Consider the following 27,140-nt stretch of genomic DNA (forward strand, 5'->3'; position numbering starts at 1 on the left):
CGGCCCTTCGGGCCGCTGGAGCTCCACTATTAATCTTATATCGTATACTCACCGTGAATGTGCCAAGGTAGGCGATGACCCCTGATGAAATCATGACGTCACCAACAATGTTCACAATCTGACCATCCATCGCCAGCACTGATTCATGCCAGCGGACTTTCTCGTCACTGAGGCCACCAATCAACTGCATGAGAACAGGTAACAAACATACGCAGTCAATTTTCACGATATGATGTGTCGATAAAATAACAATACTTGAAAAACGGAAGCCTTTAGCGATCAGAAAGTCAGCATAAGTACATAATAAGCTTAGCTGTGGTTTTTTAAAACTGTCCTAAAATTATTAAATTACAAGAGGGGCACTGACCTTTTCAGCTCGACCAAGCCTTGCAGAGCACTGTTCAGTCTTGAATTCCAGTTCTTGTTTCTTAGCTATGCATTCCTCATACTTGGCCTGAAGTGAAGCGATGCCCTCCTCAACCTCTGCCAGCCGAGCTTTGGCTTCCGCGAGAACCCTTTGAGTTTCCTGTAGTTCCTCTGTGGCTTGCTTTAGCGCAGCCTACAGCCAAGGGAAAAGTTCTAAGGTTAATCTTCGCTAACAGTGAATTGTGTGAACTCAGGGTCTATTCAGTTCGACTTCTCTTTTGAACGTGGTATTAATTCACGAACTACCGACAATAATTAAACTATTTTGAGAGCTGCCGTCGTGAAATGGGTAACAGCCATATATGCATACCGGCTAAATAATTCATCTCTACAATATCGATATATTTTCAAACTGCAACAGGGTCGGTTTGTTCGAAAGCCGGTTAACGCTCACCCAGGATTAAAAGTTTACCGAATTATAAATTTTCCTAGCATAGGAATGTTTTTGACTGATGATATTTTGTGTAGTTTGAGGTTACTCTAGCTGCAAACTGAAGGCCAAACAATATAAACAGAAAACCTCACCGAAAAGCTACCAAACTGAAATCAAAATTCTCGTTAATCCTGGGTTAGCTTAATCAGGCTTTAAACAACCCGGCCCTGAACATTAGAATAAAAAAAGACAAAATAGAAGAGCTAACAGTTAAGCATACACCACAATCAGTCACGAGGAATTAACATCAGGATGCTTGAGACTGAAGATGTTCATGAACTTACCCGTTTAGGAGCTACAGCCTTGGCCACAAAATGATATTTGTGCATGGCTCGCGTCCATTGACAAATTGATGTACAAGCTTTGGATACCTAAAAGCAAGAAGCACATAACACCGTCACTCAACCGCTTCATCACTAGACATCACAAGGTGCGGCTAGCAGTGAAATTTTGAAGCACTCAGTTGACGGTCACTAGACCCACGTTAGCCAAGGTGTTAGCCGTACGCGTATAAACTTTAACGTAAACACTCAACAACTAGCTAAGATGACACCAGTGCACGTTCTAACGAAAGATGCAAAAAAACTTGTAAAGGTCGTTTGTCCTAGCCCTATGTAACTTCCGGTGGGACAGTGTGTGATTATAATTGAGAGGGTGAGACAAGACACGAATTTACAAAGATGAAAGAAAACGAAACATCCACACAACAAACTAGTAGTATAGACATGCTTTAACAACAGTTTTAATCACTGTTAAGACTCTGTTGAGATTTACCTTCGCAATGGCAGCAGGCTGGAAATCTTCGTTGTCAATGTAGGGTTGGATTTTCTGAATCACTGCATCAGGAATGTTGTCCTGGAATTTTTGAAGGAAAGACACGCAACAATCATTTTACAATTCAAGAACGCTCTTAACACGAGTTGGGGGTACGCTATAAGGACTCCTTACCTTATCGTACTTGAAGAGGCCCTCGAGGAACTTTCCAGGGTCTTGAAGCAAAGCTTTACCAGGCTCCCAATAGTCATCGACTTTCGTACCAACCTACACGAAGTGTCACAGAGTAATCAACAGTTTGCACTTCGCCTAAGTTCGGTGAGCTAATTTCAAAATAACATGTGCAAAAATAAGAACTACAAGTAACATTTTTTAAATTTTTTGTTGTCTTTTTTTTCACAGTAACATGCGGAACAAGTTTCCATAGGCGATGCTGACTGAACAAACTTTGTCAAACTCATTAATAATTCATCAAGTTTAAACAAAAGAAAATCATGACCGTGACGGTGTTTGGATATCTGATCTTAATTAGCATAAATGTTTGTGATCTTATTTCTCCGTTTTCTCCTTAGTTTTAGCATAGTTATGGTTTTAGTTTCGATTGGGACAATATATCAAACACTAAAGATAGTGTTAAACCACTTTTCCAAACACCTCGAAGTTTGTCAAAAATACTCCGCTACGCGTCGTATTTTCGACGTGTTTGGAAATGTGGTCAAGCTTGGTCTTTCGTGTTTGATATATTACTTCATAGCCGATAAAACAAACGATTTTTTTTTGCTACGTTACGTTACGTCACGTTTGCTACCTCACATTTGTTAAGTTGTTAATTAGCTTATATTACGTTACTTTAGTTCGTGTTGTTCAATGTCACGATGTGTTACATTGCGATACGTTACCTTTTCTCCTGCAATCTTCTTTGGTTTGACGCCTTTCATTATACTGACAGCTTCAATCACAAGCTTTACGCCTGGAGGGGGACGCTGAAGAGCTCGAACCTGTTACAAACAGAACAAGAAAATCCACATTACTGGTTTAGTCAGCCGAAGTCATCAATCAATAAGATTATTTGGATTATCTCATACCTCCACAACATCAGTTTTGTTCAAAGACTTGAGACTCGCCAGGGCAGCTTCCTGTGATAAAAAAGAAACATTATTTAGTGTTAAAATTGCGCACCACCATATCAGTAATTCACAACAATCAGCCAGTCTCGTACCAGTGCTGGCAGAGCCTCGTCCAAGTCTCTCTGAGCGTCATCAGCGATGGCCTGGGTCTCGGCGGCTTTCTTAGCAGCTTCCTCTTCCTCTCTTTGCACGACAACCTTAGTCTCATTGGCCACCACCTGATAAACATGGCAAAAGGATTATTTACCAGCAATTCTCAGGTTAAATGGATGAGTTCTTTCGTTGGATGTTTTTTCGGTCAGGTAGTCCAAGTTCAGTCATTACCAAGGTAAACGGTTCACTTTCTCCTCTGAACAAGTTGTTTAAGGTCCGAAAATTTCTGGAGGTCTATCAAATTTCCGTTGGTTGTGTTGATAATTGAAATGTTTGGAAATGATCGCAGATCTTTGGGGAACCGCCAAAAAAAAAATTAGAAAATCGAACTATTAGATGGAGTTCGTATAACTGGCAATACGATGAAGAAGTTAACCTGTACCCTTACGATAAGAAGAACAGATTATTGTCTCCATTAGATATGTGATCATTGTATCAAATGCATGATACTCCTTACCGAGTCTACTTTGATTTTCTCCATTGTCTCGACAGTTTCTTCAGCTGCCTGAGCTAACAAAGGCTGCATAGACTCGAGTTCCTCCTGTAACTTTTCCACTTCATCTGCTGTGCTTAGCAACTGCAAAACAAAATTTAAGACAACTTTGAACAAAGACAGTTGGCAGCAATTCAATCGCCTGAGATCAGATGTGGTTTAACTTCTTAGTTCAACCATAGGGGTCTGAATCCTTCAACTAGCCTCAAGGTAGAAGTCTTGATTAAACACTAAACACTATATCGATTTTGAGTTTGAACTTGGAACGCAAGAGTGATGATGGTAAGGTAAAATATTCATTTCGTTCCTTGTCTTATGGAACACGTGTCTTCAGAGGTGCAATGTTAAAAGTTAACTTGGAGTTATGGAGTAATCAAGCTACTTACTTTGTCTAAGCCCACTTTTGTTCTGTTTCTTGCAGTAAGGAACTCTGATTTCTTCATGCCAACCAACTTTCGGAATGTGCCTAGAAGTTCCAAGTAGCTTAAAAACAAAATACAATAAGTTATTTCATGACACGGCCAAAGCAAATGGGCTTAACATTTGCCTCTCAGCGCAAGAGAACAACACCAGGAGCGTTCCTTAACAGACACGACACCCCTACAAGAAGGAATTACTCAAAATAAATGCTGACGAACTATTTTCCTTAGAACACGAATTGATCTTGTTGGAGGCTGTGAACTAGTTTTCAGTCATGAACCAATAACCTGCGCTATTAAAAGCTCTTACATTACAATACGGATCGTCATTACCTGGTGGGTGTGACATAGTTGTGTCGCGACAACTCAGCCAGATATTGCTTTGACTTGACAGCTACCGACTGGTGAATAACTCCACAGATAGTAACCTGTGAATGTGTTAAAAAATTGAAAAAACTCATAATCAATATCCTAGTTGTACTTATGTTGACAATATAACTACCATGGTGCCAATTTCATAACAACTATCCGTTATCACCTCGACTTTATGGACAGCAGTTTCCTTCGGAGCCATTATTTGGGAAGAAATATTGCACGGCGACCCAAGTAAGAGGGAAGCAATGGGGTTTACGCGTTATGCCCAATAGGGCCAAAAATGGGTGCGTGACACGCGAAAGTGATTAAAAGACAAACGAGATTGATGAATAATTAGTGGATAAGTACACGTTGAACGGGATCACGACTCCTCCAGCCCCCCTCCCCCTTGGTACTCTCAAACAACGGCTGTGAAGGACACTAACTTGGCTCCAAAGAAATAAATTCCTACAAATGTATCTCTATAATACAGGCACCTCATTGGCCTCGTAGAGACCAGATTCACACAAATTTTGCCTCTGTACTTCAATAGGTTCTGTAGCTTTGGTATCCATATTAAGGGAATGAATTGAACCTAAAAATTGAGATTATGTATCTTGATCAGGACATACCAATCCCTCCATCGCAGAAGACTCATCCAGTTCAGGAATTTCTCCAAGGAAAGTTGAGGCCACGGAACGCAAGGCCTCCTCAGGCCAAGCCGAGAACCAATCAATCGTACAGCAGTTGACCAGAGACGGAAACTGACGAAGCCGTGCTCGGAATATCTCACCAATCGGACTGAAAAATAAACAGATTTCCGAAAAGTTATCGATTGCTCTACTACTGTATAAGTCGAAAACAACGAGGAGAAAGTCATAATTTCATTGTTAAAGTTTATATTCCTAATATTTGTTCAATGCTAGTTACGGTAATTGAACAGACACCAAAAATTCTTTGGTCATCGTTTCGTCAACTCTCTTACTAGACACAAACTATTAAGAAGGGGAAAGGAATCTGAAACATACGCTATTTCAATGAGAAAACATGACGAAAGTTTTCCCATTGTTAACCATTGTGCAATAGAAAGTAGGGAAAAAAACGGCCCACGCAGCATACCTCATACACACAACACTATGTGTATTAGCTCGCACTCGTTTAGTGAAGGCTGAGTATAGATTCGCCTTGGTGGGTTGGAGCCCCAAATCAAGTACTACAGGTTTCATGGCTGAAAAAATCGTGTCCAGCTCATCTTGTGCGAAGATGTTTGGCACATCACCAGCATTCAGAACGTTGTTTAGATCTTCCAAGAAACTTTCGCTCTTGATCTGCGTAAATTAAAAGGAAAATTAAAGGACAAAGCTATCGATGGTAAAAGAAAACCAGCAATTAACTGCATCGGTCTCAAAATTAAAGTATTTTTTTTTATTATCCTTAATGAGTAGTAAGACGATGTCGCAAAGATGATGACGTTTATCATCTTTGACACCTGTCTCTTTGACAAGTGTTGATGTTGTGAGGCGAAATTTAATGCACACGGCTTATATTTTTCCTGAATGTATTTGAAGGCGAAAGTTACGAATGGTTACCTGCGTATCACTGAACAGAAAGACCATGGATTTGTTCTCTACTCCTGATTTCAGCAGCACCTTCTTCAGATCCTCACGCCATTCCGGAACGCCATAATTCTTCGCCAACTCAATCTGGAAACACTCGTACTCGGCCCTGATATCACATGAGCAAGGATAAATTCGTTGGTAAAAAGATAGTGATAAGACCCAACAAAATAGAAAGAAAATTGGTTTCAATACCCCCCTGAGCCCGACCTTGAAAAAAGGCCGCGTTTTGTCTGTAAGGCCATCTCACCACAATGATTTAACAGACCCGATCAAATTAGCAAACACTGCTCTAATGTTCTAATGTTCTAATGTTCTAATGTTGTTGCTTATAGTAGTCAATGCGCTTAGCTACACCTAGCTAGTTCACAGGCATGCCTCTTAAACTGAAAGAAACAAGTATATCAACTAAACATAACAGGCTTAAAAATCCCAACTGCCAGTCCTGAGGCAGACCAGTTGGTTATTCACAAGCATGGCCGAGGAGTTTAACTAGGGTCTACTAAGAAACAACTCTAGCTAAGTGGTCAGAGAGAGCGGGACTTGAACCCGTGACCTCTGCGCCCTAACTATTCGGCCACGCAGCCTCCTCCTGTGTTCTCGAACTGAATTGAAAATGTTTTTTTTATAGTTGTCGTGTAACATCAGGTTGGTAAAGTGAAGCGGGCTTTTATTGTAGTGCTCCCCGAACTGAATTATATTCTAATCTGATCACGTTAACCCCATATCTAACAACTCACATGTGGGCGGCTAGCCTTGTAAGACTCTGTCGTCCGCTTCCTCCCACACCAAGCAGAAGAGCGTTACCTAGAGGCTGACGAATCACACGACTGATACGCGCCACGTGACGTACGGCGTCACCAAACAGAACCAGCCTCATCTGAGCCGTGTTGATCTGGTTATAGTCATCGAGGTACTCCTCCATGATCTTCACCATCTGTCAAGGGAAGCAAGGAAAACGCAATGAGTGGAAAAAAAGAATTAGGGGTCAGTAACTTAAACGAATCCGGTTACTGTGAGTTTTGATTGATTAGAAGCAAAGGAATGGAAATGGTCCGTATGGCAAACCCGACCGAGAAAGAACCAATCAGCACGCTCAGATTTACCTCAAGACTACCTCGCCATATAATAATTAACAATTATTGGACGAGGTCGAGCAAAATATCGTGATTTGTCAGTGGCGAGTGGATTAATTATTTGCCGAGGCCGAAGGCAGAGGCAAATAATTGATCTGAGAGACACTGACAAATCAATATATTTTGCGACAGCCGAGTTCAATAATTGTTTTATCATTCGATCACCGAGTTTGTTTTCATATTTTAATCACTCTCTGAGAGCTCAGGGAAACGATCTGCCATTTTTCACTCGAGAACGTGGTTTGAATTACTCATGAGCAAAATATTATTTGCAGCAAAACACGTTTAGACGGTACTACGTATGAGCAAACCATTATTTGTAGGCAGTTATTTGCAGGTCACGTGGTGGGCTTTCGGCCAACGGAGAGCAAAGAAAATATGTATTGAATGACAATACAAGTTATTCGATTTTATTATTCCGAATTATTCGAAATTTCTTTCGTTGTATATCTTAATATGTCATAGTCGATCAAGGATTAAGGCGTGTTCTGTACTAAACAACGCTTTCCATTTGAACGTGTCTACATTAATCCACTACCTGAATGGAATATACTTTCGGTTCGTACCTTGTCAAAACTGGGCACTTCTCCATAAATCTTATTCTCAGCGCTAGGAACCATAAAATCGCCGTAAATCATGGTGGAATCTTTCACCACATCGTCCATCGCCATCTCAAACCCAGACGCCATCTTGTCTCGAATCAGATCCACGAACCATTTTCTGTCCTCGTCGTTAACTAGACGATCCTGGAACACCCGGCAGTTCTCGTGGTACCACAGCCTCAGTACATCTTCTTTACCGCTCAGTTTCTGTGGCTGAGCCATAAGAATTCCTTGGAACACTTTCGACAAGTCTCGCAAGTTGAACGTGTAGTGGCTCTTGGCTGGAGTGGGTAGCAACTAAAATGAGAACGGCAAAGATTTTTATATATAGTGTAGTGGATAGTGGTACTAATTTATAGCACAAAACTGCAAACGCAAAGGGTTTCGAATCCCTTGTCTATATCGAGGTAAATCAAGTGAAATGCTATTACCTGAGTTATAACAGTGTTATAAACGGCAATGGTATTTCCGACCAAACTGTCGCATAGTGACTCTTTATCCTCGCCAGCGTAGGAAGCTGAAACAAGCAGAACATAAATACAAGTTAGATGAATTCCAAGAAATAGTTGTGCTCAGTTGATAGCTTTCTTTGTTCAGCAACCACGGACACGAAACTGCCAACCCCTATTATATACTCTGGTGCATACAGCTGTTTCTAGAAAGGTTGTCCCACGAAAGTGTAAAAGTGAAACCTTGGAGCCGACTGGCTCATAGCTGCCGGTGCTTATCCCGGTTTCCGTAGCATCAAGCGGCTAGGAGTATTTCTACTCCCCCTGGACGGGATGCTAGTCCATCGCAGGTCACTCCCCCGCAATTTGTTAGTTTCAGGCCCCAACAATTCGCCGGTACCCATTTATACTCCTGGGTGGAGAGAGGCACTGTGAGAATTAAGTGTCTTGCCCAAGGACACAACACAGTGTCCCCGGCCAAGACTTGAACCCGGACCGCTCGATCCGGGGACGAGCGCACTAACCATGAGGCCACGGCGCCTCCACCGAATACAGCTGTTTCTAGAAAGGTTGTCCCACGAAAGTGTAAAAGCATACAAAAAATGCCGAAAGGTACCACTAAGCACTGTGAACTTCGAGTCAAACAAAGGTAAAATACCACTAGCCATGACACCTTTCGCCACTGCCGCGTACGCTTCAGCTCTTCGGGAGGTCAACCTTACTCGAAACAGCCGTATAGTAACCATCCTAGCGTGACTCTTGTAGAGTTTTGTTGCTATACTACATAACTGTGACTAAGCGCTAAACTCGTGCTGGAAAAACTGATGACGATGATGGCTTTTGACTGCTTTTTCTCATCTCGTAACATTTTACTCTTCAGTATCCTTGAAATCTAAAACGGTCTCTTTTTGCCTAAATATCTTCCCTGACAATCCCTGACCCATCCATGTTCTTAATCTTCACTACCTCAAGTCGATAAATATTACATATAGTTGCATCTCAGATTAAGACAACGCCTGAGCTACATTTGACAATATTTCTTGTAAGTCTCTAAATGATTACTGACTACCAGAGCTAAAATGAAACCAGGGACACTAGTAATCTTTCTTCTAAACTACTCTAACCTGCTAGAGCTTTGTTTCTTTCTGTGAAAAAAAAAATTAAAATTTGTTGGTGTTAGCTCAACAAAATCAGTCTCTTATTTGGGGTAGGAGCATATTTCTCATCAAGAGACTGGGCCAATATTTTTTGACAGCAGGGTAACATGCACATTCAGGGGATTATGACATGCGCACTATACAAGACGGGTCGTCACTGTTGAAAATACGGCAAGGAAAAACCCCAACTCAATCCTTAAGTAAGTCAAGCGACGTTGTTCAAATGAGCTAGTGAAATAGTACATCAGCTCGAGCTTACACAGGTATAAAGAGAAAAGTTATACGAATTTCCTCTATTGTTTTAAATGCTGACCCTGACAATTCTCCTGCTAGCAATGACTTTAAGTTGTACCTGATTTATCGGGAATTCTTTATGAACGTTGCGTTCAAAAACGCAACGTTCAAAAAGAATTCCCGATGCCTATTGTTTCGTCACTGAGCTCGTTGTCTAAAAACCTTTTGCTAGCTATCTACGAATGTAATGCAGTGAAATGCCTTACCTATCCAAGATTTGAGAATGGTGGCAAAAATTCTGTGTTTACTGTCATCCTCCAGCTCAGTGAATGACAGGTGATTGAAGTGTCTGAGGAACCGAGGAGTCACAGGGTTTCTACCACCCCCTGGGGGGCCCATTGCCGCCACAAAGTTGATATCCACTAGTTCACGAAAGGTTCCTAAGAAAGAAAACGAGATGGTATCAGTACGAGTGAATTGCAGTTTGGTTTTCCTACTCCTTTTCATAGAGATGTAAACCAGACATTGTTTAATTGAAAGTTTTATTTCGTCTTAAAATCATCATAGAATCTAACAAAGGGGTCTCCAGAGTAACAGAATTGAACGCTCAAGGTGTAGCTCCTTAAGGACGTTCACGCCAATCATTGTTTCTGCGCATCCTTACCGCGCTGGCAAATTCACATGCCACGTCATGCGTCGATGCGCGCTATGTAATAAAATTAACAATGATAGGGCAGATGATCATTGCTACAGCTTTGCCTGGATTTAACGATCTTGGACGTTCGGTGACCCCTATTTTTCTTTTGATGGATCATTTTTTCTACCGATTCTCTACGTTTAGCGAAAAAATGAAGAAAATCTATCGATTAGAAGTTTGAATTTTTTGCAAAATGCATCATCGAATTCCGTTATTTTTAGCTCTTCGTTTATCTGTGCGGCGGTTTCAAATACCTCTTGAAGGGATAATTTTTGTGCACACGTTGGCAACATTAGGATTTATTTACGCAACAGACCCACTTCTACAAAATATGACTAAGATCGTTTGCCTCCGTTGCCTCATCTTCGATATTTTTAACTACAAACCCCTGTAGACCACGCTGAATTACGTGCTCCAATTTTTCAAAATCAGGGTAGTTTTCACACGCTTTATCTCTGAAACGAAGTTGGTGACCCTCAATTTTTTTGGCATTTCTGACACAAGTAACTCATTATCTCACTGCAGTAAAAATTTTTAAAAAATCTATCGACTGGAAAATTTTCGCGCGAACGTCCTTAAAATAAATTCTCCCGATTGGTACTGTACGAAAAGTATGAAGCCTTGTGAGGAGAATTTGTATTTTGATATGTGAGCTACAATGACGTACCTATCGCCTTTCTGTCGTACCATCCCTTGTGATCACAGTATTGACGGAGGATTTCTATTGGAGGCTGGGCGCCATACACTTCCAGAGCTGGCATGTTTAGATCGTCGACGAAAAACACAAAGTGTTTTCCCAGAGGAGGACCGAACACGCCTTTACGTCTGAAAATAAGTGAACGCAACATTAAGTATAAGCAGATTTTAAGAAAAAATATTGAACTGAAAAGTGCAATATTTCAGTCGATTTGTTTTGTAACGCCATCGGTAATGGCGAAAGATATAGCATCGTGTAACACGCTCTGCAACGGTCAAGTTGCGCTGCGAGAGATGTTGCTGTAACTCTGACAACACGGTTGCAAAACGTAGGAACTTACTCTTGACATATAAAATAAGTAAAGTCTTGTTCAGAAAAACTATTACTCTTAACAGGTTAAGAAAGAACCAAGGCAGTGAGCCATGGATTCATAAAAAGAGAAAATTAGCAAATATATCGATAGTGGAAGACAAGACGTGAATTACAGAAAATCGTCCGAGAAAAGAAAAACGAAACAAAGGATGAAACAAAATGCGAGATGCCAAAGAGAATTAATTCGAATCTGAATGGAGCATAGGAGTACCAGAAAAAAATGAACTAGTTAAGAAACCGATAACTCCAGCTACAAAGAAAACAGAAAACAACAGAAGTAAGAAGTAAGGGAGGTAATAGAAAAGAGAAACATAACAAAGAAATCTGTGAAACGAGAACAAAATTGCTATAGTTGTGCCCACCTCTTGTCAAGTTTGCTATCGATAATATCCTGTGTTTGATTAGCAGATGTTCTCGCTGAGAAATTCAGGAAATGAGACAGGAACTCTTTGGGCATGTAGTTGAGCAGCTTGTTTGCTACGCACAACGTTTTACCAGAGCCTGTTGGACCCACACACATCACCTGGAGAGGAAAAGCAACTTCGTCAGCCACAAAATAATTGCTGGACGTTCACGTAAAAGACACTTTCTGTTGTATTACTTTTAAAAGGTACAGCAATTTGTGTTTTCTTTTCCCTGCTCGACTCATGCTGTATTTAGTTGCAGTCGTTAGCAAGAGCACACATAACTTCTTTTTTGGTCTTATTTTATTTTCTGCGCGACAAAAGATGAAATTACTTGCAAGCCTACACTCTATGCATCTTTCCACTTTCTTCAATAACGAAACAGTTAAACGTACTTTTTTGTTGTTTGTTAACAGCATCTCCAGCACGAAAGACCCTCTAACCAGGTCCATGGTGGGTACAATGATATCAGAGAAGTTCATTTCCGGTGGAATATCAGGCATAGCTGTGTTAGCCATCCAGTTAACCCACTTCACCTGCAACACATGAAGCAACACATGTTACACGTAGACGGTAAATGCAACATCCATTGTACGGAACATTCAAGAAGATTACACAATATAAGAATATGCCTTTCCTATCTTCAAGCAAATCCGTGATAAATTTGAGACAAGCCTGACTATTTATTTTATTACTTTATTACTTCATATTATTACTTCTTTTCTACTTCTTTTTTCCCATCTCGCATACTTGCATCAACCTTCTCAACCTCAGCCAAGTAGAATCGTTTTAAGTCGTAAAATATTCTAAGTGCGACACAACTATGCGTGCATTCTTCAACAAAATGAAAACGGGAGACAACTTCAATGTGCGTAGTTTGAAACTTAGTTGATAATGTTTCTTCTTGCTCTCGGCCCTAGTTAAGTCAATGAAATCATGTTTTCTTTTGTCCTTAAGATGTCAGATCTGTCCCCTCACCTCCTCCGTGTGATCATCCTCGTCGTCGTCATCCTTGCTGTGCTTGCGGCTGACCCCTCCATCCTCCAGTGAGTAATCATACACCAGACCGTAACTTGGGAACTTCATGGAAACCTGTAATATTGCAAGAAAGCAACTCAATCCCACCGACTCCACATCCACACACGGTAGAAGTTGTGTTTAAAGGTTAGTTTGGTGAGGTTCGCTGCATCTCAAGGAATTCAATTATCTTCTCAGCCTTTTTCCCTCTTCCGTTGCCTGGATGTGCAAGTGGAAGATTCTCTACCAAGATTGGAGGATTGATCTCTTTGTTTCTAAAGAAATACTAACTAGTCTGAAATTATGGTTATACGCTATGGTTCATATTGACAACTTCAATATAAAAAAAGACGATAAACTTAACTGAAGTTTCTTTGCAACATGATGTAACTCAAGACCAATTACCAATGTTATTGAAATTTGGAATTAACAAGAACGTACAGCTAGTTACACACCCAACCCGGCCTATGGGCAAGGCATCATCAGACCCTAGTGCTATACATTGGGTATTAGAACAATGTAAAACTAACAGTAAATGTTATCAAGACTGCAAAGTAAACAAATTTTATTTGGGAATCACCTTCTCGTCATCCATCTTCTTTCTTAAATATTCGCTGAACTTCTTTCGCCCGTCTCCATCGCATGTTGCTCCAACAGACCAGATAAGAGCAAAGATAAACCACGGCTCGATCAGCGTCTCGACCAAAGCTATGTTCTCTGCAGGGATGGTCTCTCCCTGACAAGGCAAAAAGAGGTAGAAACTGTGATATTACCAATCCATTTCATGGAGTACAATTTATCTCACGCTACAACACGACAGCTACAAAATTGCAACAGCCACAAAATACACAACAACTACAAAATTGCAAGATCGACCGACACACTGAAGAATAATGCTTCATCCCGACTGTAACCGCGTAAAAAAGAACTCAAGACGCGGTTTTAAAGGAGCTCAGTCGCGGTATCGTGAGTTATTTTGGCACGTACAAAATTGTCTTTAAATTGAAGGAAACCTGAAAATAGCAGTTTACTAAGATAGAAAGCTCCAAAGAGATGATAATAATCCATAAAGGAACAAGGGTGGTTAAGGAGTACAAACGACAAACTTGAGAAATTTAGGCTATACTTTTCAAGACGCGCAAACCGTGATGTAGCTCCTTTAAGAGCATCGCACCGGTATTGCGAAGGTCACGGGTTCGAATCCCGTTGAAGCCCTGAATTTTTTTCAGGCTTCTTCTTTCCAATTGCTTAAATTGGAAAATTTACTGCGATGATCATTCTTCACTTTCATCTACAACCGCATATATGAAATATTTCATATATACTTCACATTAATGAAAACAGTTACTTGGCACAAACTTGCTCATGGCAACTCTTCGTTTTTACTTTTTGTATTGTAAAAAAAAAATTTCTTCGTTTACCAAAATCTTAACTGCAGCGTATTTTTTGCCTCAGAGAATTTGGCTGCGGAAACTATAACTGTGCTGAACTGCGTTTCTTTCGTTTATCCTGAAGCATTGACACTTTCTTGTTAAACCTATCAGTCATTCAACTCAAGACGCACCTCTTTCGGAACAAACGGAGCAAAGAAACAATCCAGAATACGCATCAGGCTACAAGTCAAGTTACTGTTGACAGTTGTAACAAACTCCTTGGTGTTATTCCTCAGAAACGTAAGGGAATCCTGAAAATCATCAAAACAAAGCAACAAATTATCAATTTACGTGAAATTTATGCTCTAAACCAACAAAGGCATATCGTCACATTAGACCCAGGCTCGATTACCAGCCGCTGTTCGAAAAAGGAGCCCGCATTCCTCACCCGACCTGAACGTTGACCGCACCCGAGAGTGCGACGGTAATCGAGCCTATATTAGGCCCACAGCGGGTTTCTAGTGATTAGCTAGAACGAAGACTTAAGTCATGCCACTTTATAGCTATAAACTGTAAACGCCATAAAAGCGAAAACGAAACGAACTAATCAGAACGTGAAGCAAAAACAAGAAAACGGAGATAAGGGCGGTAAAAAAGAGAGAAGCGAAGAAACGAATAGCGATGTGACCTTAGTTGAGTAAAATACTAAATTACAATATTTAGAGAGGAAGCCACATCAGCCTTAGCTTGTTTTCACGCGGGTCCTCTGTCCTGGTCCAATTGGAATTTGTGGAGGCAGGAAAATCCCTCAGAGCAACGTAAGAACCAACAACAAACTGAACCCACATATGGCACCTGGCCGGAATCGTACCCGGGCCACATTGGTGGGAGGCGAGGCAGTTGTCCGTTTCGTAAACGGTCGATGCCAATTTCGCGACACTTTTTAACTATCAACGAATTTTTCTCCACGAAATTAAAGAAAAAAGAAAATTTGCAAGTAACCACCCAGTATCGAACCCGAAACCTCTATTTCCTAACATCCCTCTTCCACCACTACACTACCAGGTTGATCCGCCAAATTGCCGCAAAATTTAATTACAAAACGTGACTTTCTTAAATATAAATGATAGAGTTGCCCCAACCATCAAATAAAAGCTAACCGCAAGCAAACCAGTGTGAATATGAACAATCAAGCATTTGACGACTGCGTTTTACTCAATCAACAGATTAAAACCAGTTTCTACCTTGTCCAGGCCTATACTATGGCATCGTCCATTCTGAAAGGCTTGGTTACCAATGATGGCATCGACCGTTAAAAATGGCATGGACCGTTTACGAAACGGAACTCAGCGGAGGCGTGCGCTCTCACCACTGCGCGATCCCTGCTCCCTGTTTACCCAGATTGGTTACAGCACGTTGTGCAAGTTTGTCCCATAACTTAGCTTGGTAAATGCAAGGAACTTCGGTAATCAGTGATAAGGGGCTTTCTTATCATGAAGTTCATACACCTCGCCCTTTCATAAGGTCAAGTAATTCAATATAAAATAATATAAAATATTCACATCAAAGGTTCTGTTACCTCTAAATATCTATCAAAAAGCGATTGTAACTTGTCCTTGTGATCAAATATTGCGTCAGGCAGTGTTTTCATGTAACAGTTCACAAACGGCGCAAGACCCAAGATACTCGGCTCCAGGTACACCATACCACAGCGGCTGACGGTGGCCGGGGAGGCAACAGCAAGATCCTGGACCTCGAACATCATCGTCATGGCCTGGGAATGAAGTGAATGGTACAGTCATTAAATCGCAACAATCAACGGATCTGCCGAGCATTTCCGAGTTCAGTTACGACAACAGCAACGACGATTTTTAAACTACAATCAAAGCTTACCTCAGAGAGTTTGATAATTTCTCCACTCGTAAGGCAAAGCTTCTTGTTGTCATCCAACACAGTGTTCATGTTTTCAATCCACACGGCGTCCACAGGCCCGTCAAACACATACCATTTCTTGTCACTTGTTGTACTCGAGCTTCCAACGCGGATCATGGACGATAAGATACCGTCCGTCCTTTAAAGACAAGTAAAAGACAATGATAAGTTAAAAGGTGTGATAATTTCCTGACTGTTTAAAATATCCGGGCGGGTATTAAGTTTACATTACATACATGTATTCACGACGACAAAAAAGCGATAATAGAGGAGTCGAAGGGAGAAGGTGGTGTTCAATAGGCCATTTCCGCGTTACCTTCTGCCTCCGTTTCAAAACGAGTCCTTGTGCAAAACGTTTCGAATGAGATTGAGTTTTATTTGCATGAAAATGAACCTGTAGGGAGAATACATTTCCATATGAATGGTTTCGCACCAAGACTTGTTTGGACACAGAGGCAAGGGTAATTCGGAAATGACTTATTACTTTCTTTTCCGTTTCCTCAAGAAAAAACGACTTCCAACAATAGAGAATGGCCTCGTCTATTACAGGAGTTCTTCGCCATTTGCAGAAAGCAAGAGAGGGAAGTTTTGAAGGAGGGAATTGAGAGGATACTAGGCTAACGCCAGACAGAATTTACAATCTAACTTACCATTCGTGAGTAAGTAAATCAAATTCTCCGTACAGCTGTCCCATGGTGATGGATTTAGGATTCAGAACAAAAGTGTGCACCTCTTCATACGGGGTACCTGCTGGCGAATCTTTACCTTTCAATGATGTAAGAGCTTTCTTCAGTACATCGTAACACTGTAGAAAACAACACCAAGAAAGTAGGAAAACTGTCACGACGACAATAAAGCATAATTACATCGAATACACGTAGTTCTACAACATTCTACGAGATCGTTCTATGTGAAAATGCCCCGTTTCTTTTCAAACGGAAAACTATTTCCATTTGGCGTTTGCGATCATCTCGGTTCCTCTATTCAATGCAGATGCCGGCCAGATAAGACGCTCTGCATCTAAAATATACACATATTCTACACGTTTGTTGGTGCGTATGAAGCAATTATTATATGGCTAGCTCCGTGAGCGGGCAAGATGGCGCTATCTTGCCCACTCGGGACTACCAGCTGTGCCCGCAAGAAAAAATTCTTTGAAAGCCATATAATAAATCCTCGTTAGGTCAAGATGGCTGGATATTGGCCTCGTTCTTCTTTTTTTTTGGCGACCTTGTGGACCTTGACTTCGTCACGGTCCATAAACAAGCAAAGAAAGAACTTGGCCAATATCCAGCCATCTTGACCTCGGGCTTGGTCAATAACCCATACTTACGGTGTCACTGACTCACCCTTGTTTTTCCTGATCCAGTGGGACCAACCAACATGAGTCCATGTCTGACTACAGTTGTCTCGTACAGTTGAATACACTTGGTCACAAATCCGTCCACATCCTCAAAGCCTAGCTTCAGGCAAGTCTTGCGGATAGAGTCTTCTAGATCGCCATAATCAATAGGCTTCTCTCTGTATAACAATAACGTTCGTTAGAACTCTGTTATATAATTGAGCGCAATTGCTTTTCTTTTATTTTGAAAACTTTTAAAGAGCAACAGTACTGGTGTACAATTTGAGATTGTTGTTGTTGTTGTTGTTGTCTGCTTGGGAAATTCTGTAAAATTACCAACACTGATTTGATACAGAGCAACTTACTCTACTTTAGGGAAGAGATCAGAGACAATTCCACGGAACAGCTTCAAATCATCTTGCAAGAACTTCGGTACGTTCACATCTCGAATGGCACGTAATACGATAAGCTCCTAGAGTAGAACAAGAACAAAACAACATTAAGGTAAAACAATAAAGCAGACTTCACTGAAACAGCCTTTAAGACAGAACAAAATCGTTCAGGGTAACTGCCATTTTTATCACCTCACTCATGTCTGGATTTTCTCTCTTGAGGTTACCAGCAGCTGAAATCACAGTCTTGACGGCTCGCATACCAAAATCGTAGTGATCCTGTAAACAACAACAGTTATTGATGCTACTGTTCAATATAATGATACCCTTCTTCATTAAACTATTCTCCTTGCAACAACTCTTCATCGGCAATAACCTATGAACGTACATTTTCATTCCCAAACGACGTCTTAAATTAAGTAAAAACCATACCATTAAATTCTATTTCATTCTCTTTCATCTTTATCACTCTAAACTAACACCTTTTGCGTTGCTCTTCTTTTCAATGTCTTAAATCTGTTTTGCGAACTGACAAGGGATACACTATTTCCAACAAAAACGTCTAAACTAATTGAAAATATCAAGCAGGCTAAGTTTTAGGCCAACTCACCTGAGAACTGAGTTGTTCTGAAGAAAGCTTGAATGTGGTGGTAATTTTCTTGGCCAAAGCTTTAGCTTCCGAGAAACCGAACGAGAAAAGACTGATCTCAGCGATCAAGGCATAGTCAGGAACCATCATGGCCACAGGACGGAACAAAGCCTGGTGAAACGTAATCACAACAAGGGATTAAATGGAAACATGAGAATCAATCAACAAGTAACACAAATTACTCAGAAACATTTCCGATTTTTCCCGACAAGACTGAGACGAACGCACCATCACTTAGATAGAAAAGACCATGGGTGATAGGCTGCCATATAACTAAGTTTAAATATGACAGAAGTTTCCGCATTCTGTTAAGCTGACCACAAGTTATGATAACACCGTGCAAAAGCTATGATATTGTCGCAAAAGGTGTAATGAGATCATCTCCAGCTAAGTGCTGAGGGTAAATTAGTTCGAGAATTTCGCATTATGCAGTTCAGACCAGCCACGATACATGGAAACATCAGTGTGTCCATACTTCAGTTTTCTCTAGCGCAAACCAGGAAACGTGTCAAGTGAGAAACTATTCAAATACCCTCACCCACCACACACTAGCAAGGAGAGTGTTAATACTACGCAATGATTAATGAATGCTATTGTCACTTGTTGATTTTTACTTTTATTTCGCTTGATGGTCATTCTTACCTTGAGATTGTCAGGCAGTTCAGTTCTTCCTGCATACCCAGGATTCATTGTGATAAACACGGCACATGAAGGTCTCAACGCAAGTTCAACACCTTCAAACATGAAACGTTCAGCCTGCAAACAAAATGGCGGCAAGATCTTTTACTGAAAGTTTCACAGATTTTTTGGGACAAAGAAAACAAAAGAATGCATATTATTAAGCCGGATGAAAAATTTCCACCACTCTATCCCGAGAAGTGGATGTTAATTGTACAGTGACGTAAATCGAGTAATAACAGAAAACTTTCGATAACTGAATGTGCTGAAAACCAATCTAATTTTGGACAGTGGTATTCCTTTGTAAACATAAAGGCCGTTCCATGAAGTGATACGTTTTCTTTTAATTGCAAAACACATACACGTAATTACCTACATTACTTTCAATACGGGCTTCTTACGCCACTATTACTTAATTCTTACGCCACTACGTTCAATTTTAACATTTGTAGGTAGCATTCTCCACTATGGAATTCGCAAATTAATGTAAGCAAGTATACATTGTACAAACCCTAGCTTCCAAAGCTTGTTGAATGGTGGAGATCTGCTGAGCCACCACAGACAACACTTCCACGTCAATTCGATTAAACTCGTCAAAACAGGCCCAAGCACCGGCGCTACAGAGCGGAGAAATAACACGATTCCGTTTTAGGATCATAAATAAACTAACTGTTTAAACTATGCCTTTTTCAAATCGTAAAATCAGACAATTTAAATACACTTAGTAAAAGCGCAAAATTGTATTAACTACATTGATTTAAGGAGTAAAAAGTGCCATCTTTAGACTATATGTAGACTATATGTAGTCCATTACCTGGCCAAACCCTTGAAGAACTTCCCCATGGCCATAAAATCCAACTGATCAGAACAGTTAAACACTACACATTGAACCGCCATGGCTTTGCCTAAATCCTGTAAAAGTGATAAGAACACAAAATGGTAAAAAAAATCGTGTTGCTCTTCTGCGAAAACTGAAGATAAGTAGTAGACAACTTATACGCACCTTTGTGGTCTCTGTCTTGCCTGTGCCGGCAGGCCCAGCAGGTGCCCCTCCGAACTTCAGATGCAGCGCTCCAGTAAGAGTTAGATAACAGCGATCTGTCAGAGGGGTTATGACCAGCCTGCCTGTGTTTCCAAGGTACTCGTAGCCATAGTCAAACTGTGCATTCACCGCGCGTATTATCATGTCATCTTCCCAGTAATACCTGAAAAGTGAGTGGTACAGGTTAATAATTACGCCATTGAGATGGAAAGTTCTCATTTTAGCATTTGCCATTTTTAACGAAAAGTCGATAATACGAGCTAGAGAATAGAAAATCTGACTTCCGAATCACGTCCGTCTCTCAAAGACGTTTGCGCTCAAGCTCCGCAATGGCGAGGTAGCTGAGGTTTCTGTTTCAACTAAGACAATATTTAGACCAATTGCTTTCGCTTTCGACGAGAATTCGTCAATTCAGCTACGCTTCGTTGACTGCTGTTTCCCAGAAAACTCAATCTAAGAGTCTAACTGTTAACCAAGAACCCCCAACCAACATTCACGTTGACTTACCTTAACTGGCTGATCCACTCAAAATCATTCACATTTTTCACGTTTTCAGAGATCATCTTTGCTACGACGTCACAAGCATGAACCTGCAGGAAAATGGATATGATCATCAGCTCATGATAACTTTGAATACCCAATACGTATCTAATGTTGAAACTGATGTGTGGTGCACAGAAAATGGCACAAGTAGCAATACAACGTAACTACTTCAGAATTTTGAACTGAGTTTGAACTGAGTTCAACTTAAATTTCAAAGAAGGGAATTGAGGCACTGTTACACCATGCGATTTTTCTTAGTTGCACGAAAATTTGCCCAGTCCAACAGCGCCTGAAATGGACGGGCGAGACAGCGGTTTATCGTTATTTACACTTGATAATTATATAATAGTGACGTTTTATGTTTTACCTCTATCACAATAAGAGCTCCCAGAATCATCCGCGCCAGTTTACTGAGGTTTCCTCTCACCAGAGTAACGAGATCATTGAGCTAATAAAGGAAATAGAACAAGATTTTAGGGACCACGTACTCAGAGATAAAAAAAATTATGCTTGCTCGCCTTTGGAATCGACAAGAATATTCTGTTTTAGTTGTTTTAAGAGAAACCAATTACATGAAGATGAGGAAGATGCTTGTATATTTCTGTTATTTATCACACTTTCACCCAAGTAACTTATTCACTGAACTACCAGTCATAAACATCTCATAAGGGGCCAAACAAATGAGTCGTTCGCCGGTGGTCATAAATACGGTACAACACAGGAACAACAAAAGTAACTTACCTGAGCCATCAAGGCTTTATAAAGTTCATCTATCTTGTTTTCAATCAGTGCTTCAGACACTTCTTTGGTCCAGTGAGTCTGGCAGCCGGCAATCACCACCTGGCCAGGCCACTGTAACACCCACTCTGTACGAGGAGTCTGTCACACAACAGAAATGGTTAATATCTTCCCAGCGCCATAGCAAGTGAGGCAAGATTACTGAAACTTCTTAAATATAGATGATGACGACGTGTGAGTTGCTGGATCCGAAAACTATCAAATGCTTTGCCAAATGAAGAGCTACATGTAGGATGAAGCCCTTATATTATGACATGTCGAATTCTATGACTCGGACGAACGTATATTGTAAAACTGTGAGCAGTTAAGAGCTACGTTAAAATAACATACTGTATAACACGTTACCTCAGGATAAACTAATAATGCTCTGTTTAAAATCTCTCGCAAACTTCCTCTCATGGTGTTTTCTACTTCCAGTAACCAGTCCTCTACATTTCCTGTCGGGTACAGACTGTTGCTGAATGGGACACACTCTCCCTCACCAGAGAACATAGATGAGATACGCAAGTCTTCCTCGAATGAAAGCTGAAGAGAACAAATAAAAAAACGTCTTAAATCGATAAAACAAACACACTGCTGAGAAAAGATGCTAGCTTAACACGACGGCCCTGCACTGATAAACACACAGTAATAGTATCTACCCTAACGCCTTTACATGTACGTCACAATACAATATATTATAATATTCATAGTCTCCTATTCAACTAGTCAGTAACAGGAGGAGAAGTAACCAGAATGAAATTAGGAAGTCGCACTCTTACTGCTAAAGTCTTTCCTAACTAAATTCCTTATCCCTTGGTAGCAAATAGGGCTGCAATTGCCGCTATTATTTATATGTATCTCTACAGTCCCTAGCTTGCCATAGCAGAAAATGAAACTGGAGATATAATTTATACTGTATTATTTGTGCATGCTTTTAGCTTTAAACGTTTATTGTTACCAGGACTAAAAGCAAACTGAGTAAGTGTATCGCCTGGGATCTCAACACATTTTTTCTCTTTACCTGAACGAACGGATGTGAAACAGACGACTTCTTACACACGACTAGGATTGCTTTGCATCGTTAGTCAAAACAATAACCGACTTCTTTTTCAAACACTCTCATAACAACATACCTTGGCAATATTCTCAAAGCATTTTCGCAAATGAGGCTGAACAGCAGTAGGATCTTTAGTCTGAGATAGAATCTCCAGAAGTTCATCATCTGACAGGAAGTAGAATCTGGGAAAAGCTGAACGTTTGGTCTCGAGATATTCACTGAGTCCTTTTTGAACCTGAAAATTACACAAACACGCCAAAGTAAATCAAGCAAGAAAATCCAAACAGTTGACCTGAATAAGAGTTTGTTTTCGCTCCCAAGAAGAGGGGCAGATCAGTTTTCAGTCATCATACCTGTTCCAACAATTTGTTGCATTCACGAAGACTTTCCAGCAATCTGGCATCTGGGCACAGAGAAATAACCTGAAAACACCAATAAATGATTTCTTTTTATTACTTACTACACGAACCAAAGAAAGTAAACGTGCTAGGTTATCAACCAGTTAGGATCAAAGCCAAAACTAATCTCGATTTCGCTTACAACCATTTCCGGACAAGGGGCATGAGTGTATGTCTTTAGTTCGAGTTCTGAGTGGCTCACTACATAATTTGTTCTAGACTAAGTAGCTGGTGGAATTTCGGGCGCTAGTGTTTCATTTTCGCAGGGGTTTCTGTAATAAATGCGGAAATGGCGAGAAGAGAGTGGTAAATAGCCTGGTCCCGCGCGAAATCCTGCCAGATGTGACGAGTTAGGTCTGGACTTGAGCGCAGCAGTAAGTAAAAAGCAGCTAAATAATAAAAAGAGTGTTTAAACTCAAAACAAACTATAATTGTTTCTCTCACCTGAGGATTTCCCTTGGCACTGGTCATGACTTTTCTCCATATCCTCTCCATGGTCTGGTATCTTTTGCTTTCAACAGGTAGCTGCCTGTTAATGTCCTCGGAGCTGAAGATGGGTTCCAAATACAGCCACTGACGCTGACACTGTAGCCACTCGTCCATCACATCTTGAGTCATCACCAGCTTGCTCTCCCACGTGGTAATGCGCTCCTCGAATGGCTTCTTGTACGGTGAGAATGACATGCTTTGTGCCATCACAATGTGATCGTCCAATAGCTGCGAGCAGTCATCACTGACTTTCATGATGAACGTGCCTGTTTCCTTATATGACATTACCTCGAGCATGACTGGCTTCCATTCAGACTCCATCTTGTCCAGGGCCTGATGAGTAATATTACAAGATTAAGTCCATTGAAAAGTTTTCGAAGAAGCGAGAACATAAGCTGCTTAGTCCGAAAATGGATAGAAATTGTCTGAACTTTGTTGAAGACAATCAAACAAACAGACGAGAAATGAAAAAACGAACGACACACAGAGTGCGCATGTATGCATGTTTTGTGCATGAATATTTTTAATCAAAGGTTACGCTGGCCTGAATGGGCCGTAACAAGTAGTACCGTAAAAAAACAAAGGATTACTTTACCTGTTCAATGGAGTATTCTTTGCCAGCGATCTCTGCTACTTTAGCAATAATCTCAATGTGGTCTTGCAGCTTCATTTCCAGGCACTTTGTAAATGTTAACTGAGCGTTTGCAACAATCGGAAAACCAAGTTCTTTGGACAACTGTAAATAAAAATGACATTTTCATTAAAGGAAAGGATCGTTAAACGATCGTTAAAGAACTACGTCGTGGACAACGCATCTTGAAAAACACTTACAGGGTCAATTATTTCAAGTTTCTCATTCGTAATTCGTCTTAATCTTCCTTGATCGTAACAGTTTTACAACTTTTTTCTTCTTTTACCTCAGAAAGCTACTATTTTCCGGTTTCCTTATTGTATGTGTATGTATATTGTTATATACACATACAATCCTCATGTAGTTCCTTGAAATCTATCATGCCAGCAGGCGTTGGCCGGATTGAAGGATTTTATACATGGATTGCCTTTTTGCCCTTTTCGATTTGCGAGGTTTGGAACAATTTTTCAACTAAAGCTTACCTCGCCCGTGTAATATTTGAATGTTACATAAAGCAAGTAAAGTTAGTATACGATTTCGCCCATGTAAGACTTCAGAAATAGAAAAGCAAAACTAGCTGTGCATGTGTAATCTGTACATGTGTATGCGTCTTCGTACCTGTTCCCAATGTCTGCTTCGCATTCCAGGATTCCTCAAGCCCTGAATGAGTGGAATGTACGGCTTGAAGTTCTCAATCTTTTCTTTTACTTCCATGGCTACCTCCTGGCAGGCAGGAATCTCCTTGAAATGTTTAACACACTTGAAGACCGTCTTGAATGCATTGTTTACATTCTGTTCCAGTTGTTCCGCATCGATTGTAGTGAGAGGATCGTTCATCCAACTGTCGTACCATTTCTGCCAGTCAGAAGCTGTCAACCACATGTTTTTGAATGGTTCAAAGTCTTTGATTAATCGGCCCAGTTTGTCATACTGTTGGGAATTTATGATAAAAGTTATCCATGAGTGAGACTACAAAACTTTCATTTCCCCTCTAACTCCATAGTTCTCAACACTGTACGAGTATCCATATGCTCACAGCTTGCACCGCTCAATTTTTAAAGAAATAAGTAGTCTTTGACAGCAGAAACAAACCTACACCCTAGCCACCAATTTCTCCATGTTTCACCAGATACTGTTCTTTACCTTCACCTTTACACAGTCAAAAAACGTGTCAACTCCCACTCACTTCAAGCACTTAGAACAAGTTAACTTCTAGGGTGTAAATTTATCCGGAGGCATAAGGTGCAGCAGGAGGACAAAACGTGATGGTAAATGCCAAGAAACGAGTGCATCCTAATTAAAACAAACAATTAAACATCTTACCGATGTGACTGGCAGCCCAAACAGTCTCTCCCTGTTGTTGTATGTAGTAGCTAGCGTCTGGCATTCCTTGAGCTGTTTAGTGAGTCGACGCACCTCATTTGCCACTTCATGTGACTTACTGAGGTCTGTGTGAGCAGCAAATCCTGCTACAGCCATATTCAGTGAATCCAGCCTGTCCTGGAACGTGTTTTGGTCTGCTAGAAGGTTTTTCTGGAATCTCTCTTCATCTGATTCAAGGCTGGCTTCTGTCGCTTCCATCTGCAGCTGGATTTTATGGGGCCAGCCTATACAAGTCCACCTGGTCGAGAAAACCGTGACATCAAAACTCAGTAATACGCCACGCTCAAGGCATCATTTCATGCAACCAAACTAAATGATATTCGGTTTTGCGATACCCAAAAGTACATGTTCCTTCAAAGAGAAAGAAATCTCGTAGTACAGTTTACTTAAGTATAGAAACCCGACTGTAATAATAACAATACAGGATAACGAAAACACGGATGGATAACGCTGGAAAACTGAGACGGACCACAAATGACAAGTTAAAATAATCATACTCACTTTGCATTGAAGTCCTCGGCTGATATATTGTAATTAAATTCCTCAATCAGTTCATAATCTACCATGGCTTTATCGATCAGCTCCTGATTCTTCTTTAGCTGTTCTGGAATTTGCTTCATGTATTCTCTTTGTTCTGCCAGTTCTTCTATGCTGTTCGGTTTGTCATACAACTGTCGTGCAATTGCCTTGAACTCCTCACAAACCTGGACAATGAATACACGATCAATTTCATTTTTTTTATAAAGCAAATTTTAAAGAATTATTGACAGCAGCAAAAATACAATGCCTTTTCAATCAAGGTCAAAATCTGGGTTTTAATACAGGAAGACACTTTTAGCAGTCTTAACCTCATAGGCCCCCCTCCTCTCTCCTACGAAGCTAGCCACTGCTGTCACTTAACCAGATCAATTTAGATTAACAACTTAAATTCATTGAGAGCTCCAGATGTCCCAAAGCTAAAGTGGGATAGTGAGATAGACATGGATTGGACACATGCTGCAAATGAATATCAGTTCCCTCCCACAAGTTGCACTGACGTGGGCACCGGAAGGAAAACGCAAGAGAGGAAGACCCAGAGAAACATGGGGTAGGACAGTGGAGAAAGAGCAAATGGTGATGGGTTGCTGTTCTTGGGTAGAGGTAGGGCTGGCGGCACCTGACTGAGTGTCTTGTAGAAGTAAAATGTCTGGCCCCACTCTCCATACAAAGAGACACAACTGATGATGAAAGTGTGATAGCTAAATCTCCCATTTCTCTCAACCTTCCCGATATAAACAACATATATGACCCTGTCAGTAGAATTATAATGACTGTTCCCCAAACGTGTCTACATCAGTGAGGATATTACACACCATATCAGCTTGTTTGCGAAGTTTCTTTGCCAGCAACTCAATAACGGCATTTGCCAGTGCTTTTCGTTTCTTTGCAAGTGCCTGCCTAACTCCTTCAGTCGAGATCCAGTATGGACCAATCACAATGCTAGATGGCAGAGAGTTCTCCAGAGTCTCTTTGTCTTGTAGATGTCGTTCAATCTCCTGCTTCACTTCTGCAGCTGATCTCTCTTGAGAATCATACTCACTAAATAATTTAATTGTTGGAAATTAGTGACACTAGTACATCAAAAAACGTTTATAATTTCAATCAAATGATATGCTTGAAAAAAATCATGTTTTCTCTCCACAGTACATCTTAAAATGCAAGTGAATACAAGAAAGATCATATGTTTGAACTGGGCAGCAAGTTACATACATGTTACATGTACATACATGTACATGTACAGTATGTAGCCTGATTGCAGTGTGTTCAATGTTTTGTTCAGACAATAATGAGTACAACAATCACAGACAGAGACAGGTACCTTTTGCTGTACAAATACATGTAGATGTTAAAA

At 40.6% G+C, this 27,140-nt stretch overlaps 1 protein-coding gene across 1 annotated transcript in view; it reads right to left on the bottom strand.

The window, feature by feature from the left end:
• LOC145478631 (dynein axonemal heavy chain 1-like) overlaps positions 1 to 27,140 on the bottom strand; it is a 59,936-nt gene that overhangs the window by 25,794 nt on the left and 7,002 nt on the right. Inside the window, exons 11-57 of the mRNA XM_081456726.1 lie at positions 26,602 to 26,827; positions 25,751 to 25,953; positions 25,190 to 25,487; positions 24,485 to 24,796; positions 23,831 to 23,971; positions 23,191 to 23,568; positions 22,702 to 22,770; positions 22,425 to 22,583; positions 21,655 to 21,834; positions 21,253 to 21,390; positions 20,879 to 20,959; positions 20,476 to 20,558; positions 19,930 to 20,131; positions 19,741 to 19,838; positions 19,438 to 19,543; positions 18,891 to 19,004; positions 18,210 to 18,359; positions 17,792 to 17,878; positions 17,573 to 17,679; positions 17,215 to 17,386; positions 16,516 to 16,670; positions 15,827 to 16,004; positions 15,513 to 15,707; positions 14,125 to 14,244; positions 13,141 to 13,296; positions 12,522 to 12,635; positions 11,939 to 12,079; positions 11,502 to 11,662; positions 10,738 to 10,895; positions 9,640 to 9,813; positions 7,965 to 8,050; positions 7,498 to 7,830; positions 6,536 to 6,732; positions 5,769 to 5,904; positions 5,299 to 5,507; positions 4,812 to 4,980; positions 4,159 to 4,253; positions 3,793 to 3,889; positions 3,371 to 3,490; positions 2,853 to 2,978; positions 2,719 to 2,769; positions 2,533 to 2,631; positions 1,808 to 1,900; positions 1,634 to 1,714; positions 1,144 to 1,230; positions 368 to 559; positions 53 to 184 (exon numbers count right to left, since the gene is read on the bottom strand). Of these exons, the coding sequence (XP_081312852.1) occupies positions 53 to 184; positions 368 to 559; positions 1,144 to 1,230; positions 1,634 to 1,714; positions 1,808 to 1,900; positions 2,533 to 2,631; positions 2,719 to 2,769; positions 2,853 to 2,978; positions 3,371 to 3,490; positions 3,793 to 3,889; positions 4,159 to 4,253; positions 4,812 to 4,980; positions 5,299 to 5,507; positions 5,769 to 5,904; positions 6,536 to 6,732; positions 7,498 to 7,830; positions 7,965 to 8,050; positions 9,640 to 9,813; positions 10,738 to 10,895; positions 11,502 to 11,662; positions 11,939 to 12,079; positions 12,522 to 12,635; positions 13,141 to 13,296; positions 14,125 to 14,244; positions 15,513 to 15,707; positions 15,827 to 16,004; positions 16,516 to 16,670; positions 17,215 to 17,386; positions 17,573 to 17,679; positions 17,792 to 17,878; positions 18,210 to 18,359; positions 18,891 to 19,004; positions 19,438 to 19,543; positions 19,741 to 19,838; positions 19,930 to 20,131; positions 20,476 to 20,558; positions 20,879 to 20,959; positions 21,253 to 21,390; positions 21,655 to 21,834; positions 22,425 to 22,583; positions 22,702 to 22,770; positions 23,191 to 23,568; positions 23,831 to 23,971; positions 24,485 to 24,796; positions 25,190 to 25,487; positions 25,751 to 25,953; positions 26,602 to 26,827 (7,159 nt within the window). The remainder of the gene's footprint in view (positions 1 to 52; positions 185 to 367; positions 560 to 1,143; positions 1,231 to 1,633; positions 1,715 to 1,807; positions 1,901 to 2,532; positions 2,632 to 2,718; positions 2,770 to 2,852; positions 2,979 to 3,370; positions 3,491 to 3,792; positions 3,890 to 4,158; positions 4,254 to 4,811; positions 4,981 to 5,298; positions 5,508 to 5,768; positions 5,905 to 6,535; positions 6,733 to 7,497; positions 7,831 to 7,964; positions 8,051 to 9,639; positions 9,814 to 10,737; positions 10,896 to 11,501; positions 11,663 to 11,938; positions 12,080 to 12,521; positions 12,636 to 13,140; positions 13,297 to 14,124; positions 14,245 to 15,512; positions 15,708 to 15,826; positions 16,005 to 16,515; positions 16,671 to 17,214; positions 17,387 to 17,572; positions 17,680 to 17,791; positions 17,879 to 18,209; positions 18,360 to 18,890; positions 19,005 to 19,437; positions 19,544 to 19,740; positions 19,839 to 19,929; positions 20,132 to 20,475; positions 20,559 to 20,878; positions 20,960 to 21,252; positions 21,391 to 21,654; positions 21,835 to 22,424; positions 22,584 to 22,701; positions 22,771 to 23,190; positions 23,569 to 23,830; positions 23,972 to 24,484; positions 24,797 to 25,189; positions 25,488 to 25,750; positions 25,954 to 26,601; positions 26,828 to 27,140) is intronic.

This window comes from Orbicella franksi, chromosome 2 (genome assembly GCF_964199315.1).
Source record: "Orbicella franksi chromosome 2, jaOrbFran1.1, whole genome shotgun sequence".
Classification (NCBI taxonomy): domain Eukaryota; kingdom Metazoa; phylum Cnidaria; class Anthozoa; order Scleractinia; family Merulinidae; genus Orbicella; species Orbicella franksi.